Source organism: Tachypleus tridentatus, chromosome 7 (assembly GCF_004210375.1).
Source record: "Tachypleus tridentatus isolate NWPU-2018 chromosome 7, ASM421037v1, whole genome shotgun sequence".
Lineage (NCBI taxonomy): Eukaryota > Metazoa > Arthropoda > Merostomata > Xiphosura > Limulidae > Tachypleus > Tachypleus tridentatus.
In genome coordinates, this window is record NC_134831.1 from 49,013,752 (window position 1) to 49,036,238 (window position 22,487).

The 22,487-nt window shown below is 34.3% G+C and overlaps 1 protein-coding gene across 2 annotated transcripts in view; it reads right to left on the reverse strand.

Annotated features, from left to right (window-relative positions):
- The window catches only part of LOC143255613 (sodium/glucose cotransporter 4-like), a 64,334-nt gene extending 43,029 nt beyond the window's left edge, over positions 1–21,305 (reverse strand). For both annotated transcript variants that reach the window (XM_076511514.1, XM_076511513.1), the window contains exons 1-2: positions 21,190–21,305; positions 1,986–2,143 (exon numbers count right to left, since the gene is read on the reverse strand). In XM_076511514.1, the coding sequence (XP_076367629.1) occupies positions 1,986–2,051 (66 nt within the window). In that variant the 5' untranslated portion in view covers positions 2,052–2,143; positions 21,190–21,305. The remainder of the gene's footprint in view (positions 1–1,985; positions 2,144–21,189) is intronic.
- Between the last annotated feature and the right edge of the window lie 1,182 nt (positions 21,306–22,487).

Below are 22,487 nucleotides of genomic sequence, written 5' to 3' on the forward strand. Positions count from 1 at the left end.
TTTTGAATAATTACTGTACAATACACCATACCATAAATATATTCTAATCTAATTATAGAATGACGAAACTAGTTATTTAAAATTTCCAATTGTGATACGTTAAATCATTTCAACTAATAGGTAAGCTAACATTTAGAGCGCATGATCTAACGTTAAACACAAAACACACGATTCTTTTGAATTTTAAACTCTTCTCTTTATATCCTATTATTATCTAATGTTTATTATATGATTTAGATGTAAACAACAATCCTGGGTTTTCTGTATTCTATCAGAATTACACATTCATGTTGCATGTTACTCATTTAATATCAATATATATATATATAAAATAATAAATATTCTAAATCTGATTACTTCTACTTACCGAAGAAAAAGAAATTAATTGTTTTTTTTCCCCCAAAAGTAGCCTTTACGAAGTTCACGTTTACAAACTTGATAAACCGAATAAAATAAAAATTAAACAGGTAAATGAAAAATAGAGGTTAGTGAACTAAGATTGTTTTAGCATTATCTTATATAAACGTAAAATTAAAATAGGAATGACAACTAGAAGAAACTATTCAGCACACATTACGTGACCTAAAACTAGTGCTGTTTAAACTATCAGCAGTCAAATAATATAGGTATCTATCCAATTAGTAAAAAAATTATAAAAAATAGACGTTACAAGGAAGTTAACAGAGTGGTAATTTGTCTCGAACACGCTGTTTAAAAATACATTACTGCTCTCATCTCTAACTCCTAGGTGGATACTTTAGTTCAAAATAAGTTACGAAAATAAAATATACGACAACAAAATAACGTTACTCATGTAAATATTAGGTTGAGGAATAATTCGTGAGCGTTTTTAAATAATTTCATTCAAGCATTACATGCAAGACTATACAATACTTCAATGCATGAACACATTACACCCAAAACATTTATTATGATACTTTATTTCATGTAATACCTAGGTATATAGTATGCATTGTTTTAAACGAAATTGCAAGAAATTAAATGCGAAAAGCAGATGGTGTCGAAAATGCTCGATTTTGTCCACTTGACATTCCATTTAATGAGCTGAAAATGAAAGCAAAAATTAAAGACATATGAAAATCAAACACACCATCTATTAGAGCAAAAAATTATCTATCAAATGACATGAAATATTTTGCGAAAGCGTTTCATTTATGAATATATATTTTTATCTTGAAAAAACGCTCACGAATTATTCCTCAACCCAATATATATTATAACCGATATTTCTAACAAACTCACAAGGTGACTCAAAGGTCCTGATTTACTCTGTTGTTCTGACTTAATTGTGGAATATTGAAATTGCTGACTGTAGGTGCCTACAACTTTTGAATTGGCACATCTTTACTTCACAATAATAGCTTCAGAGGTATCTCCTTGTTCTTGTTTTGACCTTTACATTATGACATTGTACCACGTATAACAAATGGTCCTCAATATCCTATGTCAGCGGATTTTAGATATTCCACGCCTACTTAAACCACTTTACATTAGCAGTGATAATTTAAACTTTTAGCTCATCCTACGCTTCTAGTTGAAGCAGTATGCATTACACGTCAACCGTCTAGCATTAATGTTATCTTTACTTCGGTTTTCCTTTGTAACAACTAACAATTAAAATACTTTAATACAGTCTGGGGCATTGGTTTTATTTAGAAATGATTGCATTGTGTTCACACATGATATAACTATACTGCAGTATTATCTTATTCTAGAAGATAATTTAAAATGATAATTTTCCAGTATAAGACTACATAGCACATGATAAATATATTAGATAAATCAGCGAACAGTGAAAAGAAATTATACCAAAGACAGACAAATAACAACAAACAGTTATAAGTGTAAAAACGAACGTTGGATGAACTTTATTATACTTCAAGATGTTTCTCTTTCGATCAATAGCTGATAATTACTAATATACATATTTACTCAACACATTTATAGCTGAACGACTTACTTACCCATACTCCCACTGCTAATACAGCAAAAAAGTAAATAGCAATCACCAGAATATCTTCCCAATACATCCTGCTCGCTGAACGGACTACAGTGTTATTCAGTACGTAATAATATTCGCAAGTGTACAAATTGTTACGAAGAGTATCGTTATATAGAAAACCTGAAACACATAAAAGAGAAGGACATTTTCAAATTGAATAGTATTTATTGAAATAATAATAATGCTGGTATTTAAAAGTATAAATATATTTTTGCATCAACGACCAAATCTTTTTTCATGTTTAGAGTAGCTGGTTACACATAATTAATGTTATTGAATATAAGTAAAATAATTCCTGAAAAATATTACTGTGTAGTTCACAAAACATTTTTTTTTTTAATATTCTAAACGCACCCTAGTGGCACAGCAGCACTTGCGCGGATTAGTAAAGGCGTGTTTTCAATCGGCCCCCATTTACGCTTTTTGTTGTTTTCTTTCGCGGGATACAAACCGTTATTTTATGTTGTTGTTTTTTTCTATTTTGACTGTAGAGGTTCCTGGACCTAGTTATTTACGTTACTGATGTTAGAGCTGAACAGTCCGACTCTTCAGATGTAATGAAAAGACGTCTCGTGATTAATCGAGGTGAGGTAATACAAGCTATTATTACTTAATTTGGTGTTTATTTCATTTATTCTCACCATTCTCCCGTGGTTATGGCGTTACATTTGTTTTAACCGAAGACATTGAACTTGTGGTAGAATCTGGATTGAATATTCATGTCGAGAACTGTGCAGCTCAAGAGGTTGCCAGTGGTACGTTGACTGATTAAGTTTTTTGAAAGGAAATAAAGTTACAGAAAAAAAAAATCCACAATTTTGGATACGAAAAAAGTTAATTTTATTTCAATACCATAAATAATTAAAATAATAAAACATTCGTTTGTTCGTTTCGAATTAAGCGCAAAGTTACACAGTGTGTCATCTGTATTCAGCCCATTATATCGAAGCCCAGTTTTTAGCGGTGCGAGAACGCAGATGTTCCACGTGCCACTAGGGGGCAGTAATAAAAAATCCACCTTATGTAATCTTCTCGCGTTACATGCATATTTAGTGTTTTTTAATGGTGACGATTAAGATGAATATTCTATTTGACAGCAAGAAGAAAGTGTGCCACAGTCTTACAGGACCCGGCATGGCCAGGTGGTTAAGGCACTCGACTCGTAATACGAGGATTGCGAGTTGAATCCCCGTCACACCAAACATGTTAGCCCTTTCAGTCGTGAGGGCATTATAATGTTACGGTCAATCCCACTATTCGTTGGTAAAAGAGTAGCCCAAGAGTTGGCGGTGATGACTAGCTGCCTTCCCTCTAGTCTTACACTGCAAAATTAGGGACGGCTAACGCAGATAATTCTCATGTAGCTTTGCGCGAAATTCAAAACAAACAAACAGTCTTGCGGTTCTCTTAATTATTTATGGTAGTTTTTGTTTTATTAGCTTAATTATTCATAGTATTTAAATAAAATGTGACTAGCCAACATTGTAACTTTTTTTATCCTGTGACTTTATTTCCTGAATTCTTAATTTTTCAGTGTACATGAGTATGTTACTGTTAACGGCCGTATTTGTAAGTTAAACGACTTTGGGTGTTAACAATGCTATCGTGGAAACGAGACTAGAGAATTATAAAGGTATTCGATTTGTAGGTGTGTCTTTTTCTGATTCCCGTACAGATTTGTGTTATATGATCAAAGTATTGGATCCTTTAGGTGAAAGTTTCTTATTAAAAAAGCATGACCATAAACGACGTATGTGTTTCGTTGGAGATATCTATCCAAGGATTGTCTCTAGCTAATTTGTCGTTGCGTTGCACGACGTTGTCGGGGGGTTGAGGAAGAACCTCTAATCAATGCACAATTAGATTCCGAATTTGTATGAGAGACCAAACGAATGTGAATGTGGACCGTGAAGCTAGTGGTATTAATGGACCTACTGCCATTGATATTGGGTTAATTCAACCATGTTTTTCATCTATTGAACGTGATGAAGTACATTCTACGGAGGTTCAGGAACAATCTGGAAACTTGCATGCTGATTTTGTTGCAACATCCCTACCGTTGAAGGAGAAAGTAGAAGGTCAGTCGGTTTCTGCATTGCTGGACTATGTTAAACATGTCGCCCCTGCCCCACGGAATTGGAAATATGCTGAAGTGGTTAGTATGGAGGTGGAATGTTCACATAGCGGCAGAAACAAGATGTGGAGCTTCCTGATACTTCATGATAAAGAACTCGCTCATCTTGTGTTAAAAACACTACTGATAAACTGTAACTTTAAGTCTTTTCCATTTAAAATAGGTGTGGTGAATACTAATTGGTTGAGGATGCTTGGAATATTGAAAAGATATTCAATATAGTTTAGTTCATTCTATTCCATATTTTGTTTTCAAGAAACATTTTTAGAAATGACTTTACAGTTGGTCAGCAAGTTTTGGTTAGGGTCTTAACTTAGCAATGTAAAACCAGAGGGAAGGCAGTTAGTCATCACCATCAACCGCCAACTCTTGGGCTACGTTTTTACCAACGAATAGTGGGATTGGACGTACATTATAACGCCCCCACGGCTGAAAGGGCGAGCATGTTTGGTGTAACGGGGATTCGAACCCGCGACCCTCAGATTACGAGTCGAGTGTCTTAACCACTGGCCATGCCGGGCCGAGCTACTTTGACCACGGAAAATTGATTTCTTTACAGGAGTGATTTGTTTCAACTACGATTATTTTTTAATTTGCAGAACACATGTAAGAGATAAAAATATCACACTATTTAGAACTGTATTAATTATATTAACCTGTTCAGTGCCGTAGACGAGATAACTCGTCAAAGCCTATCGCTAATACAGTGCCACGGACGAATTAATTCGTTCTCAATAATACCTAACTTCAACGCTAGATGTCAGCACCATACATACATTTGACCTACTTACAAAGTGTTTTACTTTCGATCTAAAATTGCGTCACGAAAAACGTTACAAAATGAAGATGCATTAGAGTTGTATTTTTAACTTGGTTCAGACTTTGAAGATAACAGTGGCGATTCAGAAGATTTGGATTTTGAAGATTCTTTGAAAAATACAAGGCTCAGATGTTAGTGAAGATGATGATAACTGGCCATCAACCAGCATTGGTAAACGGGAGATAACACCATGGCGTAAAATTGCAAGTCGTGGTAAGAACAATTCCAAGAAAAAGTGCCCTAATGACAAGATCGGAATGCTGAATCCTTTGCTGCTCGTTATAAACCCCTTCTCAGGAAATCATGGTGTCCAGTACTATGATTTGAGCCAAGACTCAAAGCCCTTTCATTGTTTTCAAAAGTTCTTCCTTCCCACAATTGTCAACCATATTGTAACAGAGACCAATAAATATGCAGAAACTATGATGGCCCGCGCTGATTTGAAGGAACATTCTATAGTAAAATCATGGAAGCCAACTAATGAGAAGGAAATGTATGAATTTATGGGTCTAATAATGCTGATGGGCATAGAAAGAAAACCAACTATTTCCATGTACTTCAGTACTGATCCTTTGCTTGCCACACCAATTTTGGTCAGTGCATGTTAAAAAACCGGTTTCTTTTGCTGCTATCGATGCTACACTTTGCTGACAATACCCAGAAAAATATTGTTCACCAACGACAGCACAAGATACAGCCCATTATTGACCATTTACGAGAAAACTTTAAAACCTCATATGTACCAAACGAACATGCTTGTATTGACGGATCCTTGATACTATGGAAAGGTCGACTGGGATTTCGACAGTACATTCCATCTAAAAGAGCTAGGTTTGGAGTGAAAAGTTATGAGCTATGTGAAAGTGTAACAGGTTATGTTTGGGACTTTTTCATCTATGCTGGTACTACTACACAGTACAATACTAAAGAGGTCGGACAAGAAAACGTGTTGTACGCACATTGATGGAACCATTGTTTGGACAAAATTATAAACTCTATTTGAATCGTTTTTTTACAAGTCCCACTTTAGCGAAGTCATTGCTTGATCGTCACAGCTATTTGTGTGGGGCAGTAATGAAAAATCGAATTGAAATGCCGAATTGTTTCACAAATATCCAAAGGGGAGAAATGAAAGTGGCACAAAAAGACAGCATTGGTTTTTCACTGGAAGAATAAGAGGGACATTTTCATGTTGAGTACAATACATGTCAATACCATGCAAAACACTGGAAAGATCAACCGTGCTACTGGTGCAGCTATTGTAAAACCAAAATATGTCATTGATTACAATCGTTATATGGGAGGGTTTGACTTATGTGTGTTGCATGCTTATCCGAGTATGCGCAAGGCTGTCAAGTGGTACAAAAAAGTATTTTTTCACATGATGGATATAGCAGTGTACAATGCTTTGGTAGTTTACAAATCACTGGGAAACAACCTGTCTCTCCTGGAGTTTAGACTCGGTGTTATCCGTACCCTGATTGAAGATTACCACACCCAGCGCCCAAAATCCACCGGAGGCTGGCCTTCCTTGGAGAACCCCCTTCGCCTCACAGGACGTCACTTCCCAACACTTATTCCCCAAACAGATGAGAAAAAGTACCCCACTAGAAAGTGTGAAGTGTGTTCTGACAAATCCAGGAGGAGGGAAAGCAGATATCAATGTACTGATTGCAAAGTGGCTCTTTGTGTTGACCCTTGCTTCAAAACATTTCACACGAAAGTGTATTATTAAATGTGTCATGTATTTCAATACCCAAAAATGACATTTTGTGCATTATTGTTTCATGTTTTGTACATATTTCTTCATTTTGTGTACTATAATAAGTTTGGCTTAGTTGTTGTTTTGAATGAAGCACAAAGCTACGCAATGGGCTATCTGTGCTCTGCCCATCACAAGTATCGAAACCCGGTTTATAGCGTTATAAGTCCGCAACATACCGCTGAGCCACTAGGGAGCGTTTGGCTTAGAGAAAAATAGTATTTGTTGCTTATTTCCTTTGTTTTAAAAATTACTCAATTTTGCTGAAAAAACCGGCATAGGAGCTGCCGTAGCAGCTGATATACTTGGCAGTCAACAGGTTAAGGTTACACTCCAAATTAATGCTCATTTTATCTGCCATCAGGTTAGCCTTATGTGATCCCCAAGAGATAATTACTAAAGATTTGAAACCTTAGATTAGAAAGATTTAAGAGTAGTGTAAAATTACGTTACAAATATTAAATAAGCTCTTATAGGAGTATATTTCCAGACTGTAGGAACGAGCTAGAATATTTGGAAACGAAAAATACGTACGACAGAAATGCATACATAGGGAATTAACCTGTTCTTTAACGTGATGTATACTTTATTCTTATATGTTGTTTAAATCGTGTTTGTTTTTCTTGAAGACGCATTATTTTACTTACCTAGAAAAGTAAGTCAAATCCTGCACTTTTTAAGCAAAAATGTAGTGTATCGCAAAAAAATGAAAACTTCACTATGGACATATGAAACACAGCAGTAACTATAAGTTACAAAAATCAATTAAGTACACCAAAAATTTCATCCTTCGGTAGAAATGGTGCCTTTCACGTATTAATAAATGTGTTTCGAATTCATATCCATCTAGTGACAAGTTATTCACGATCATTGATGAATCGTAATAACAAAATGTTTCAACTCCCTAGTGACATAGCGATATGTCTGTGTACTTAACAGCGCTAAACATCGGGTTTCGAGACCAGTGGTGGTAAGAGTTAGATAACCTATTATGCAGCTATGTGTTTAGCTATAAACAAAAAAAAAATATTTGTAGAACACAAGGATGAAACTTCAGAAGTTACTATGCAAGCATGACAGCGTGAAACGATTGTAACGTTAATTCTTGATTTGTTACTGTTAAGTGCAAATCTTTCTGTACTGTGTCCTATTTTGTCATTGCAGGCATGCAAACTATTTAAGGAGCGAAAACTCATTGTCCTAAAGATAATCATATTAAGTATACGTCTTCGACAAGGCAGCAGCACATGGGGGTGGGTATTTGTACACCGACCAAAAATTCCATTGTATTTATTTTATTTATAAGTAGGCACTGTGAGATAGTAAACATGAATATTATTTTCGGAAGTTTTTGAGAACATGATAGTTACGGCAACAGATAACTAAATATAGATGCAGCATTTAAAACAAACCGCTTTGAGTGGGAACAAAGGTTTTAGTGTATCAATTGTCAATAACACATGAGTGACAGAAAACTGTCCTTGAAAGTTTCTGAGATAGAACTACTTTATCTTTTACGTCAAGTACTTGTTACCGAACTTTGTAAAATTCACCACTAATAAAAAATGAATATTTTTTTCTGTTTTATATGCATTTTTCATTATGAAAATAAATGCCTGAAAAAATCATAATTATTAAATAATTCACAAAAGTTTTAAATAATTTTAAAATGTGAATGTGCTTGGAAAGATCATTATCCAGGTAAAGGTCGAATAACATAGCAACTTGTGTAGTTTATCTGTATAGCTGAGTACTTCACTGTAGACAAACTTGTAAGACCTGTAAGGGGAAAACATTCGCCATGAAATAATATTATCTTTTTTTATTATCTGGAACTAGTGTAGAGGAGACGAAATTATCAGAGTATCAATTCACTGACTTAAATTATAATCAAGAAATGTAAGTTTGAAAGAATAGGCTCAAACAGAAGACTGCGTTTTTTTCGTGTAAAAAAAGGCCTGGCGTAATATTTGGTAGTTAAGGCACTCGACTTACAATTTGTGGATCGCAGGTTTAAATCGCGCCACTGAAACATGATCGTCTTTCCCGCCATTTATGCGTTATTATGTGACGGTTTATTTCACTATTCAACTGCAGTGGCCCACAAACTGCTGGTTGGTGACTACTTTCTCCCTAGTCTGTTACTCATAAGTCAGACTAGCGCAGATAGCTCTGTGAGAAATACGACAAAAACTGTCAAAAGCTGTAAATACAACAAACGGGTTTAAGTTTCACTTTTTTTTTTTTTTTTTTTAGTATTCTGCACAAACACAGTCACACTTTTGATCTAAACGTACTCGTGGTACAGAATCTGATCAAAATAATTTAAATATATTTTGCTAACAGAAGTGGTTGGCCTTGGTTCTCGTCATTCGAGAAGATGCTGTTTCAGCTTATTACAAGGAATTCGTGGGAAAACGTGATGTTGTTAGGTGAACTGGTGCGTGATGCATGAAGTAATTAGGAAAAGCAGCTGTGCATTCCTATTAAGGAACAACTTGTTCTTGCGTGTTATACTGAAGCTTGGAAATTAGATGCAATGGTAGGTATAAGAAGAAAATAATTTTTGATAAGAAAAACTGCGAAATGTATACTTCATTGGAAATTAAAATGTGTTTGGGATAAAAAATGTGAAGTGTCTCACTCCCGTCATTCACTTGCACACACTTTTTATTTTGTTGTTTTAGATACACTGATGAATGATAACAATTATATTTCATCCATAAAATATGAATGTTATGAGGAACATTCGCTAACTAACTATACAAGTGATGTTTAAAATTTTAAAAGTATTCATCACAGAGAAGAACAGTTATTACAATGTTAATGACAATTTTAATATGATATCCAATGTTTTTGTTGTTGATATTTGTTGTTAAGCATGAAGTTTCACATAGAACAGTTTGATAGCAGTATAATTCGCAGACATGCCGCTGTTCCATTGAGAAACAACCTTCAATGGAATCAGTGAATGTTTCAAAAAACGAACTAAAAATACTATTTTGCAAGAAATGCTTTGTGAATTTAAATGTTTTATGTTAGGCTTATCCGTATAGAAACGTTTCAAACTATAATTACATTAATGAAGTATTTAATATTTTGAAACTGAATAGATAACTAAGTAAGTCTGTGAACTTATACCACTGAAAACCAGGTTTCGATACCCTTGGGGGGGGGGGCAGAGTACAAATAGCACCTTGTATAGTTTTTGCTTAACTAAAAATAAAAAGTGTTTCCAGTTTCTTTTATGAAATGTAAACGGGTGTTTATAAGCAGGTATTTCTTGTCTAGCAGGAACATGCGCTGGTAACCAGTAAGATCAGTAACTTTCGTTGATATGTTTTTTTTTGTTTGACAAAATTTGCAATACGCCTTCTGCTAGCACATTTTTAGTTTGAGTCAAACACACTTCAAATAGTATATGATGATTTTTGGTCAGAACTTCTCAAATAACATTACCACATAATATCACGAAACTACAGCACACTTCAAAGAGCTACTAAGATTTATGTTTTATAGTGTAACCAAATTAACTTTTTTCCATAGTAATCTTATAAAGCCTTTCTTATACTTGATAATATCGTAAAACGTAGTTATTAGTTGGATTTGTGATTGAGTTACACTAGTTTTATAACTGTTATGTATCGTACACTATTTTTAAAGCTTACGCTGTGTTAATAGTTAGTTATGGAGGAGGCAGTGTGGCATCATATGCAATTAATATGCCAATACAAATAATGTACCAATTCATAATTAGTCATTTATTATTTAAAGGTTGATCTATTCAATGCAAATGATATGCAAATCAATAATTAACTGTTTATTAATTAATGGTGCTGTAACAGGTTAAAATTATTTGGATATGCTGCGTAGTGATACTGTTCTCGCCATAAGACATCTGTATGGAGGCACCAAGGTTTACTTCCAGCATGATGGTGCATTACCATATTGTCACAGAAATGTTCGAGCTTTTTTTGATAAGGATTTTAACTGATGTATTAATAGATTTTCATAGAACACCTCATGAATATCCCTTAAGGTCACCTGATCTTACACTACTGGACTTCTTTCTACCTGTGGATGTGAGTTGACCATTGACATTGTTGCAATACAATAATACATTGATAAATTAAAATATTGATATTCACGAGTAAAAAACGTTCGTTTTTTTCCACTTTTTTTCATGACATCATCAACGGTAAAATATTTGCTTTATCAGATAATAAATATTCACAAATTCTTTGACAGATTAAATGTTAGGAACATTTTACCGAACATGAAATTTAATGTAAAACCCCAAAACAGATAACATCACAATGATAAGTCAAAACCGGAGATGCAATGAAAAAAAGTAAAACAGAGCTCGCGATATACAAATCTTGTTGAACCTGTACATAGATTTTTAAAATAATAAACTGTAAATTCAAGCATACTACGTGCAAACGGAAATTTAAATGATATACATATGTCATATAGAATTTAGTACAAACAGAATTGAAGTGTGTATATGTGTATGTATATATATATATATACACGTGTTTTGTGCTATTAATGTTAACAAAAAACAATAATTTATTGTCATTTAAATTTATTGTTTGGTAAGTATTTACAATTGCATTGTTTATGATGCCACCATTTCGTGAATTAAATCTTCAAATTTCCTACTTTGATTTGTGAATGAATTACCGTCATTTGAAGAAAGTTTGTGTATAATGTTTTGCAGTTCAAAGTGAATATTCTATAGAAAATTGATTTGCATATCATTTACATTTATCTAACTGTTTAACTATATAACATTAACCTTTTAATAATGTTTTTGTTTAATTGTCATCGAAATCCTTACCAATGGCAAGTGAATCAATGTCGACCTACAAATAATTGTGGATTTTTTACAGGATAATAATTTACAAATTCTGTTCCAGAAACACAGATAATTAATACAGAATAACTTAAAAGCTTAGAATACTGTTACTTACCTTGTTAACAATGATCGAACAAAATCTAAAGCTTTGAGGACGAAGAACCAAAAGATATAGATATTTTCAGTCCCGCTTAGTAGCTTAGATCTAGTCATATTTTAGACACGAGGGAGAACCTTGACCAAAATTATCACGTAAATATGGAGTAAAAAGATTTTGATTGGTAAAGGCCTATATTTGATTAGCATGATTAGGTCTAGCCTCACTTAGACCTACCATATTTGCATTGCAAACGGTATGCAAATAAGCTATGTTAGAATGGAATACATCTAGTAACGTAATATGGAGACAGCCAAACACAATTTTGTACTCTACATCGCACTATAGACTTCTCCACATCATACAAATAATTTTAACTCTTTTCTATTCAAAAGTAACCACACATGATTAAATTATTTTTATTAATATTTTTATGAAAATAAGAGTGTTATAATATGACAGTTAATCCCACTATTCACTTGTAAAAAAGTAGCCCAAAAGTTGGTGGTGGGTGGTGTAGATTATCTAATTTCCTTCTAGTTTATCACTGCTCAATTAAGGACATCTAGTGCAGATAGTCCTCATTTAGTAGCTTTGCGCAAAATTCAAAACAAACAGACCGTATGGAGTTAGAGTAGAGAAAATAACAGATAAAATATAGTTTTACTACAAAACGTCTCATATTTAATTAGGGATTTTAAAGGTTATACAAATGAAAGTTGTGAGATGGGGTAAATTATTTTTAATCTTACCCTGAAAAAGCACTTTGCACTCATAGAGTTCAACACTCTTACTTTATTCGTTCATGGACAAATCTTAATTGAAATTTGTAATTGCTTGTGTACAATATTTAATATTAAAGTTATAATACAGAAACTACGACAATTACTTGATACAATGTCTTGTATATCAGGTGGACTTATTTGTTGTGTCGTGCTTCTTCTCGTTCTTATTCCAATACGTGGGTTTGCTCTTATTAAGAAGTTATTTTATTCTGAAGGGTTTACAGCGTTTTAACTGCATTACAAACTATTTGGGCTTATTTAAGGAAAATGTTTGGTTGAAACTGCTAGAAACATTTCGTTATGCAGACACATTTAGGAGTGTAATATTGGAATAGCACTTTGCTCCAGTAGGGATTTGATCAATCGCTGCTTTATAAAAATTATCCATTCTACTGAATAGATTACTTTTGTCAAGTTTCATGATTTTTTCACAAATCCATGTTATTTTCCATTCGACTGTATTCCTATTGATCTTAAAAACTCTTTGTTGTGCACATTTGTAGCAGACAGCATTACAAATCTGGGAGATGTCAAGAGCGATATGAAATGAACCCTTAACTAAAGCCATCTAGTGGCTCAGCAGTAGGTATAAAGACTTATGAGGCAATAAAATGAGTTAAAATCATTGATGGCGAAAAGAGCACAATTGGCCCATTGTGCAATGTTGTGCTTAAAAATAACAAATTTTTAATAAATACTCATTTACTTGAGATGGGACGTAAAACATTGCGAGTTTGCAAACATAGAATCAACGTTGGACATAGTGGATTTGGCAGGTATTTTAAAGAACTTTGGGTAAAATATACTTTAAACTAGGGTGGAAATTAGAAGATAAAACTTTTCAAACATATCAGTGTAAAATTGTTTGTTTTGTGTTTTTTTAATTTCCTAAACTACTCTCAATGATTTGCTCAATAACAAGCAAGCATTTAGAAGTTAAAATAATCTATTTTGTCCTGTAATGAAAAAACACACGATATTATGTACGACAAACAACAGTGGCATTTTCCTCATAATACAGATGCGATTGCTCTCAGGGATATTGTATCCCCGAGTCATTATCTGAACAGTAGACATTTTTTTGTCTATTACCATACAGTATGCTTTATGACACAGCAATTTCTCACGAGAAAGAGCATATGATACCATTAATTAATTTACCTAGTTTCATAGGTAGATATGCAAATAACACGTAATCAATATCTTGATCAACTTTCCACATTAAGTATAGTTGTACAATATGCACAAGTATGTTGAAAATTATATATATTAAAACTTTGGAATTCAGCTTCTAATATTTTTAGAAGGTAACATCGATCTCGTTATAGTTCGTTCCAAAAATAAAACATTCTTAAAAGTATATACGTTTAGAAAAATAAAATATTTAATTTTTACTTTTTCTACTATCTCCACTTTAAAAAATCGTAATTAAATGCATTTTTCAGACTCTGAATAATTCACTTGCAAGGTGATTTTTCTATGAAATATAAAAATACCATTTATTATATTACAGTCTCATATTTTATTTGCACAATCCTTAGAATTTTCTACATGAAAACCAGTTTTTAAAGATAAATGTTTGTATTTTGTTGTCCACTTTCTCTATTATGTTGTTCAGAAATAACTGTCGGAATTCTCACGATGGCATTGAAAAGCTGAATATTGAGTAACTTATCGTTGGTTGGTTTAATCCAACGTTTATCGCTTACAAGGTGTCTTAATTATCTACTGTTTTAACTCTACTCAGAGTAAGTTTCGCAGCTCCCAAAGCAGTATGGACAAGAAGGACTTTCGTCTGATTTTCCTCTATGACTTAAAACATGGACGAAAAGCTACCGAAACTACACGGAACATCAATCAGGCATTCAATCATGGATTTGTTACTGAACGTATAGTTCAGCGTTGATTCCAAAGGTTTCAATATGTAGATGAAAGTCTTGAAGACCACAAAGATCATGGAAGGAAGCCATCCTTAGATGTAAACACATTAAGGGAAGCAGTTGAGACAGATCCTCGCATAACAGTACGTGAGCTTCCAGAAAAGCTTGGCACAAGCAAATTGAGCATTACCAACCACCTGAGTGAGATTGGAAAGACAAAAAGTTGGATACTTGGATTCCGCATGAGCTGACCGAAAATCAATCAAATCGGTGTTATGAGACCTATCAAGGATGACACTCAAGTTGAACGAATTAGGAATCGAGTTTCTGCTTCATCCACCTTATTCCTCAAACCTTTCCCCTACAGATTTTCATTTTTTTAAGCACTTTTACAACATTTTGACAATAAACGCTTTCAAAACCAGGCAGCTGCAGAAGAAGCTTTCAGGAAATTCATTGACCATAGAAACTCTTATTTCTACAGCAGGGACATAAACAGTATCGTTACACGTTGGTAAAAGTGTGTTGGAACAAATGGTGCTTACTTTGACTGAAACGTATTTTAGAACACTGGTTTATACTTTTCCAAACTTCGCAGTTCAAAAACGACATTTATTTCTGGACAACCTAATACTATATTACTAATCATCTCTTGCCATCAATGTGCACATCAGTGAAATGCTTAAAATTAAGAAATGTAAATATGTACATACCTTTTAGCAGAAGTCTTTGAAACGTATTTTTTAAATATTCATACGTTCACATCTTTAACGTTTCACTCATTGTTTACTTTTAATTTTCCTTTCCAGTGATTTTCTTTTATTATTCATGCAGACATGTCAGTTAGTATTTGAAGTAGTTATTATTATACAGCAACTCCCGTACAAAGACTCATTTCAGGAATGCTTTGCACGAGTAAATGACGCCGTCCTGTTTGAGCACTTTCGTAATCCAAGTATTTGTTTGTTTGTTTGTTTTGGAATTTCGCACAAAGCTTCTCGAGGGCTATCTGTGCTAGCCGTTCATAATTTAGCAGTGTAAGACTAGAGGGAAGGCAGCTAGTCATCACCACCCACCGCCAACTCTTGGGCTACTCTTTTACCAATAAATAGTGGGATTGACGGTCACATTATAACACCCCCACGGCTGAGAGGGCGAGCATGTTTGGCGCGACGGGGATGCGAACCCGCGACCCTCAGATTACGAGTCGCACGCCTTAACACGCTTGGCCATGCCGGGCCCGTAATCCAAGTAACAACACGTAAAAATGATAAAAATCATTAAAACTTTCAAATATGAATTTTGAAACACAAATAACACATAATTAACTAAAATATAAAAGTAAGATCTAAATACAATTTAACACCCTCTCTAGATATAGCATATTTAGGTAAGAAGTGTAAATACTATAGTCGATCAAGTTGACAACAGTACTAACAGCAGTTACATGTTCACCATTACGAAAACTGTGTGCCAATTTCAATTAACTGTTGGTAGAATATACTGTAACCGTTTAAATGAAATTAAAAGTAAAGTCTGGCGATAAACCAAATATGCTAGGAATCTAACTGGTAAAAACAGTGGAGCATCAACACACAATATACTTAAAACTTACAAAACATATATGAGATCAGTAATTGACTATTCAGCTCCAGCTTGGATTACTGTAAGTGACAAAATAATCAAAACCGAGCTGCAAACAATACAAAACATACTCCTCACAACAACATACAGAGTCCCCAGAACCACATCATCTAATTTCACACACAAATATTTAAACATATCAACCAAAGTAGGTAGACTTTTACACAGTAAAATAACGTATTTTTATAAAAATTGGATGAAAAATGAATTATTATGCGAACTAGACAGGTACCTCATACATAATGAAGGTAGTCCCAAAATCCTCTCCCCGATCAATATATATTTGAAACACAAAAATAAATAAATAAAATAATAATAAATAAAATTATATATATAAGGCAGAAGAAAAAGATGTCACCATCAAACTAGACTTCCTACCGATAGGGCAAATAATATCTATAAATGTATGAATCCAGTGCATGGACATTGCCCCGAAAAGGATTGAAGTAAACTCAGACCACTCTGACTCTAAAGCAGGCCCCCCCGCTAGTACAGCGGTATGTCTCCGGATTTACAACGCTAAAATCAGGGGTTCGATTCCCCTCGGTGGGCTGAGCAGATAGCCTTTGTGGCTTTGCTAAAAAACACACTCTGAAGCAGTAGCCATACCAACTTTCAATGCATGATCATGCGAGTTACAGAAGGAGGAAGAGGTCAAAGTGCACATGACCCTCCAGGAGCCCCTCGCTAGTACAGCGGTATGTCTTCGGATTTACAACGCCTAATCAGGGGTTCGATTCCCCGCGGTGGGCTGAGCAGATAGCTCTTTGTGGCTTTGCTATAAAAAAAACACAAACACACCCTCCAGGGTACGTATGATAACCCAAATCCCGAGAGAGAGCTGTAAACTCAACTCTTTCTAACGACTATAAAACACTTGTATATATAACACTTGTATAAAATAACTATATATACATTATTGGACTGGTTGAAAAAATGTATTTCTATTTTCCAATGAATACAGCTGTAAAATTTTATATCTTACGTGACAATAGTAGAAACACACGTTCATTAGTCATAACACTCATCTACATTGTCAACTTATATGGCTAAGAGTGAAACACTGTTGAAGTTCACATTTTTCATAGTACATTAATGACATGACAAGAAAACTACAATTTAAATATTCTTTTTTAAAACATTTTTAAACAAATGAATTATAACTTATATAAGATAAGAATTATATAATGTTAATTTCATTGATGTATATTGACAGCAAAGTGGTTAAAATTAAAGTTTAAAGATTCAACAATACCATTTGCAGATAGGAATTATAAAATGACGTCGAAAGGTAAGGAGTTAAAAAACACAGTATACACTCATAGGGAACACTTCTTTTCACCCCTTGACTTTTAGGCTGATCCTAACTTTAAGCTTTAAAAAGATGGCTGTTTCATAAGTATAAATAAATGGAAGTTAAACCTGTCATCAGTAATTTAAAATATGAAAAGAAATAAACCCTTTGATGGAACATACAAGCATACATAAACAAATACAAAATATAATCCTTTATGAAAATAGTAAATTAAAGCAACACAGCACAAAGTAAAAACAAAAAGACCTCTTCAAATCAGTTTAGAAACGTAAAATATATGATGCAAAATAGTTATTATTTATTTACATGCGGCTTTAGTACAATACAATACGTCGTTATAAATTCAATGTTCATTTTCTCATATTATTACGTAAACGAAAACAAAGAGTAATTGAAATACTGATATAAACATAATGGTTGTAAAGGCGGAACGATCCCTCCGAAAGGAAGCCGCCTTACGCTGACTGGCTGCCTCAGTGAAAGGTAAGTGGATGAGGTAATGAAAAATAAAAACGTCATTGTTCCAAGTCATGCTACATAACAGTACCATAAAGTTTTCTCCTGAAGAAGAAAGGTCCGCCTTTCAAAAGCGCTCTGGTTATAGGGTTGTTATTTCATTTTTATAAAGTAGAGAACGTATTTCTAATATTCCGTGATGACGAGAAAACCAACTTGTAGAGAAAACTATATATTTAAAAACGGCTGGTATGGATAGAGAAAGCTCTATATAGAGGAGCGAACGACGTTTCGACCTTCATCGGTCATCGTCAGGTTCACAAAGAAAGAAAGGGTTACTGGCCTGTAGCTGACCACATGTTTTGAAGTTTTGAAGGCGGCTGTTTAATCGAGGGCAGGAACGTACAGGGCGTGCTTAGATGTTGGATATATACTCTTCAAAAAAAGAAACGCAAAAGGCAAAATATGAAACAAATTGTTAACAAGTTTATTCCGGGTAGTTCTGTATGACATGTGTGAAACTTTGCACATTCACTGCTGAACATCCAAAGTCTGCAAAGGCGAAATCCACGCTCACTAGGTGAAGTTTAACGTCACTCAACGTCAATAACGAGTATGCCTCCCGTGAGCATCAATAACTGCTTGGCATCTCCTACCCATGGAAGCGATGAGATGACGAATCACATTCTGTGGAATGGCTGTCCATTCAGCCTGCAAAGCTGCTGCAAGCTGAGGTAGAGTCTGCGGTTGAGATTGTCGCCGTCGCAGACGTCGGTCCAACTCGTCCCAAAGATGTTCGATGGGGTTTAAATCTGGTGATCTGGAGGACCAGGGAAGAACGTTGATGTTGTGGTGTCTCAAGAAGACAGTGTTGAGTTGGGCTGTGTGAGGACGGGAGTTGTCATGTTGAAAAACGTCGTTGACGTTCATCATGATGGGTTGCACATGGGGCCCAAGAATCTCGTCGACGGTTGCGTACGGTCTGATCGGAAATCCTACGCAGCCCTGGTATGGTTGAGGCAGTAGACGTCGCAGTGGTGGTCTTATCCCGAAGGTGATGTAACCGGATGTTGCGATCTTGTGCGGGCGTGGTCACACGAGATCTGCCAGATCGTGGACGGTCACGAGTTGATCCATGTTGTTGGTGACAATTCCATAGCCTTGTGATGGTGCTTGGGTGGACATTCACAGCTCTGGCAACATCTGATCGAGATTCGCCTGCTTCCAAGTGACCAATGGCGTTGTTGCGTTGTGCTTCATTCAGTCTTGGCGTAACTGTATTGCGTGTCGGTGGCTTAACACTGAGCTATGGAAACCGAGAACCTGTCACTTTTATAGGGATGTTGCACATGTTGCACTTGCAGAACATGCAGATCTCTCAAACAAATTTATTGGACACGAATGCGTTTTGGCGAAAGATCCGATGTTTTCCTCCGTTTTAAAAGTGCACAACTTTTATTGTCATTTTGGTCTGACAATCAGTGCCTTAACACATGTAACATCACATGCTCTGAGCTTGTAACGTTATTACATATATTTCTCTTTAAAATAACAAAAATATCCCTTTTGCGTTTCTTGTTTTGAAGAGTATATTTATTAGTATAGGTATAAAAATGTTCCTTTGTATTGGATTATTTTGAGCATGAGCTGTTGTATAAGTAAGGTTTCTTTAATTTTGCGTTTGTTTATGTTTGTTTCTTTATTTAGGATTTAGGTGTTTTCTGTTGTAATGTATTTATTTGATTTGCATTGTTCGAAAACGTGTGAAGGTGACAGCCATAAATCTATACTCACCAGATAAAATTAACGACGAATTAGACAAAATAAAACAATACTCCATCAACATCAACAAGCTTCCTCCACAAACCGTAGAAAACATTGTACGCACACACCTAAACAAAAAACAAAATCAACTAACAAAAGTAAATATACCCCACGATTTAAAAAAATCACGAGATCATGTAGTGCTGCATACCATATATTCCCGACATCGGCAGAAAAATAACCAACATTTGACAAAAACTAATAACAAAATATGACATTCCAGTTAATATCAAATTTATTCAAAAACCAGGTGCAAAACTAAGGTCCATATTATGTAAAACTACACTGACAAACACAACATCAACATTATTTATAAAATACAATGTGATAACTGCCACGACTTCTATGTTGGAGAAACAAGTAGAAAAATAAAACCAGATTTAAAGAACATAAAAAGTAACCTTCACACGTTTTTGAACACTGCAAATCAAATAAACACAACATAACCATAGAAAACACCCAAATACTAAAAAAAAGAAACAAACTTAAACAAACACAAAATTAAAGAAGCCTTATTTATGAAACAACTCAAGCCCAAAATAAACCAATACAAAGGAACACCTTTATACCTATATTAATAAATATAATCAAACATCTAAGAACACCCTATATATTCCTACGTTTAATTACACAACCGCCTTCAAACATGTGGTCAGCGACCAGTCAGTAACCCTTTCTTTGTGAACCTGACGATGACCAAAGAAAGTCGAAACGTTGTTCTCTCCTCTACTAGTGCTTTCTCTACACATACCACCCGTTTTTAGATATATATATAATGTATCTATTATGTGTCATGGCTCATACATGTCCAGTCATGTCGATATTTAATCACCAATTAAATCATTCGTATAAGGAAGCTTAAGACTGATTCAATAAATCATTTGTAATTAAATCACCCTGAAAAGGATGCTTAACACTAATTAGTTATTTAATTCTAAAGAGAACAGGAAATGCTATTTAATTATTTAATTGATAAATCATCCTAACACAAAGTAGAAAACATGTTTCTAAGCAACCATGACTCATTCAGTACATGTTTCAACAAGAATATAATCAATATTTTGATAGTTAATTAACTCATATATAATTAAATCGTCATAAAAAAGGACAGTCAATGCTTTGTTGTTGTTTTTCATTTCACGCAAAGCTACTCGAGGGCTATCAGCGCTAGCCGTCCCTAATTTAGCAGTGTAAGACTAACGGGAAGGCAGCTAGTCATCACCATCAACCACCAACTCTTGGACTACTCTTTTACCAACGAATAGTGGGATTGATCGTTACTTATAACGCTCCCACTGCTGAAAGGGCGAGCATGTTTGGTGCGACGGGAATTCAAACCCATTTAATATATAACACGCAAGTCTGGTATAGAGTCTTGAAGGTGTAATAATCTAAATACATAAAGATACACAGATATCATCCATCTTACAATATGGACAATTTTTATCTGACACTGAAAGTTTAAAACACATAACTTCTTCTTTCAGTTTGAATATTTTACAAATTTTTAATATTATTTGAGTGAGATAGATACTGTAATATAACCAATATCTGTCCTACAACTAAATATAATAAACAAGCTACTTACTAGTTACTATTATTTAAGGCATCAGAACTTTCAGAATGTCTAAGGCACTTTAAGACACTTATAACAAATCACACACATACAATCTGGAAACAAACGTTTGAGAATTACGAAGGTCAGACACAGTGTGAGTTGTGACGTCAAAACAGGTTTGTTTGAAGAGTTTCACGTGGTTACACATACACTGTAGAGGTATGAGAATTTCCAAATTAACCAATCGGAGACCTTTTCTCATTAGTCACAATGAAAGAAAAATTACATGTTCCTATCTACACCATTCAAAACCTTATGTACATTTAAACTTAGTTGTTTTTCAAATATATGAAAGAATATCACTGGTATTATAATTATTTGATTATTTTACTTTGAGATAATATAGAAAACAGTATTATGTGATAATGTATATAAACCTGATATTTGTCACATTGCCCAGAAAGTTTGTTTTGTTTGTTTGTTTGTTTTTTAAATTTCGCACAAATCTACTCGAGGGCTATCTGTGGTAGCCGTCCCTAATTTAGCAGTGTAAGACTAGAGGGAAGGCAGCTAGTCATCACCACCCACCGCCAACTCTTGGGCTACTCTTTTACCAACGAATAGTGGGATTGACTGTAACATTATAACGCCCCCACGGCTGGGAGGGCGAGCATGTTTGGCGCGACTCGCCCAGAAAGTGTCAAAGTGTTTAAGGCCACGTAGAAAAAAATAAAAACCTGATTCACCACATGATATCGAAATTAAGTCGAGAAAGTTAAACACGATGTATTGTATGATCTTTAGTTATTACAGATAAAACTTCTGTATGAGTGTACAAAAAACTTTTATTGCAATGAAAGACAACTGTAATAACCTATCGCTATATATTTACAATACACTTAAAATAGGTAGTTCACTGTATGCTTGTGATTTTTATGCACTATTGTGAAATATATTTGCTCATTATAGACGTATGATTTTCTACGTGAGTTGTGATCTATTTTTAAATATATTATTTTAAATATTGTTTTTGATAATGTATCATATCGCTGTAAATCTTTAAATACTTTTTATGATGATTTAATTAACTAATGAATTAGTGTTCAGCGTTATTTTTAGAACGAATTAATTATAAATGATTTAATGAATTAGTATTAAGCGTTTAAGCAAGGATGATTTGATTAACTAATGATTAATTATTAACATGAGAAAACATGTATTGTATGAGTCATGGCTGCCTATCTTGGTAGCCTAGAAATACTTTATCTACATCACTACTATATAATCATCAATTAATGCCACCTGTCATGGCGGTCTCTAGTAAGGCG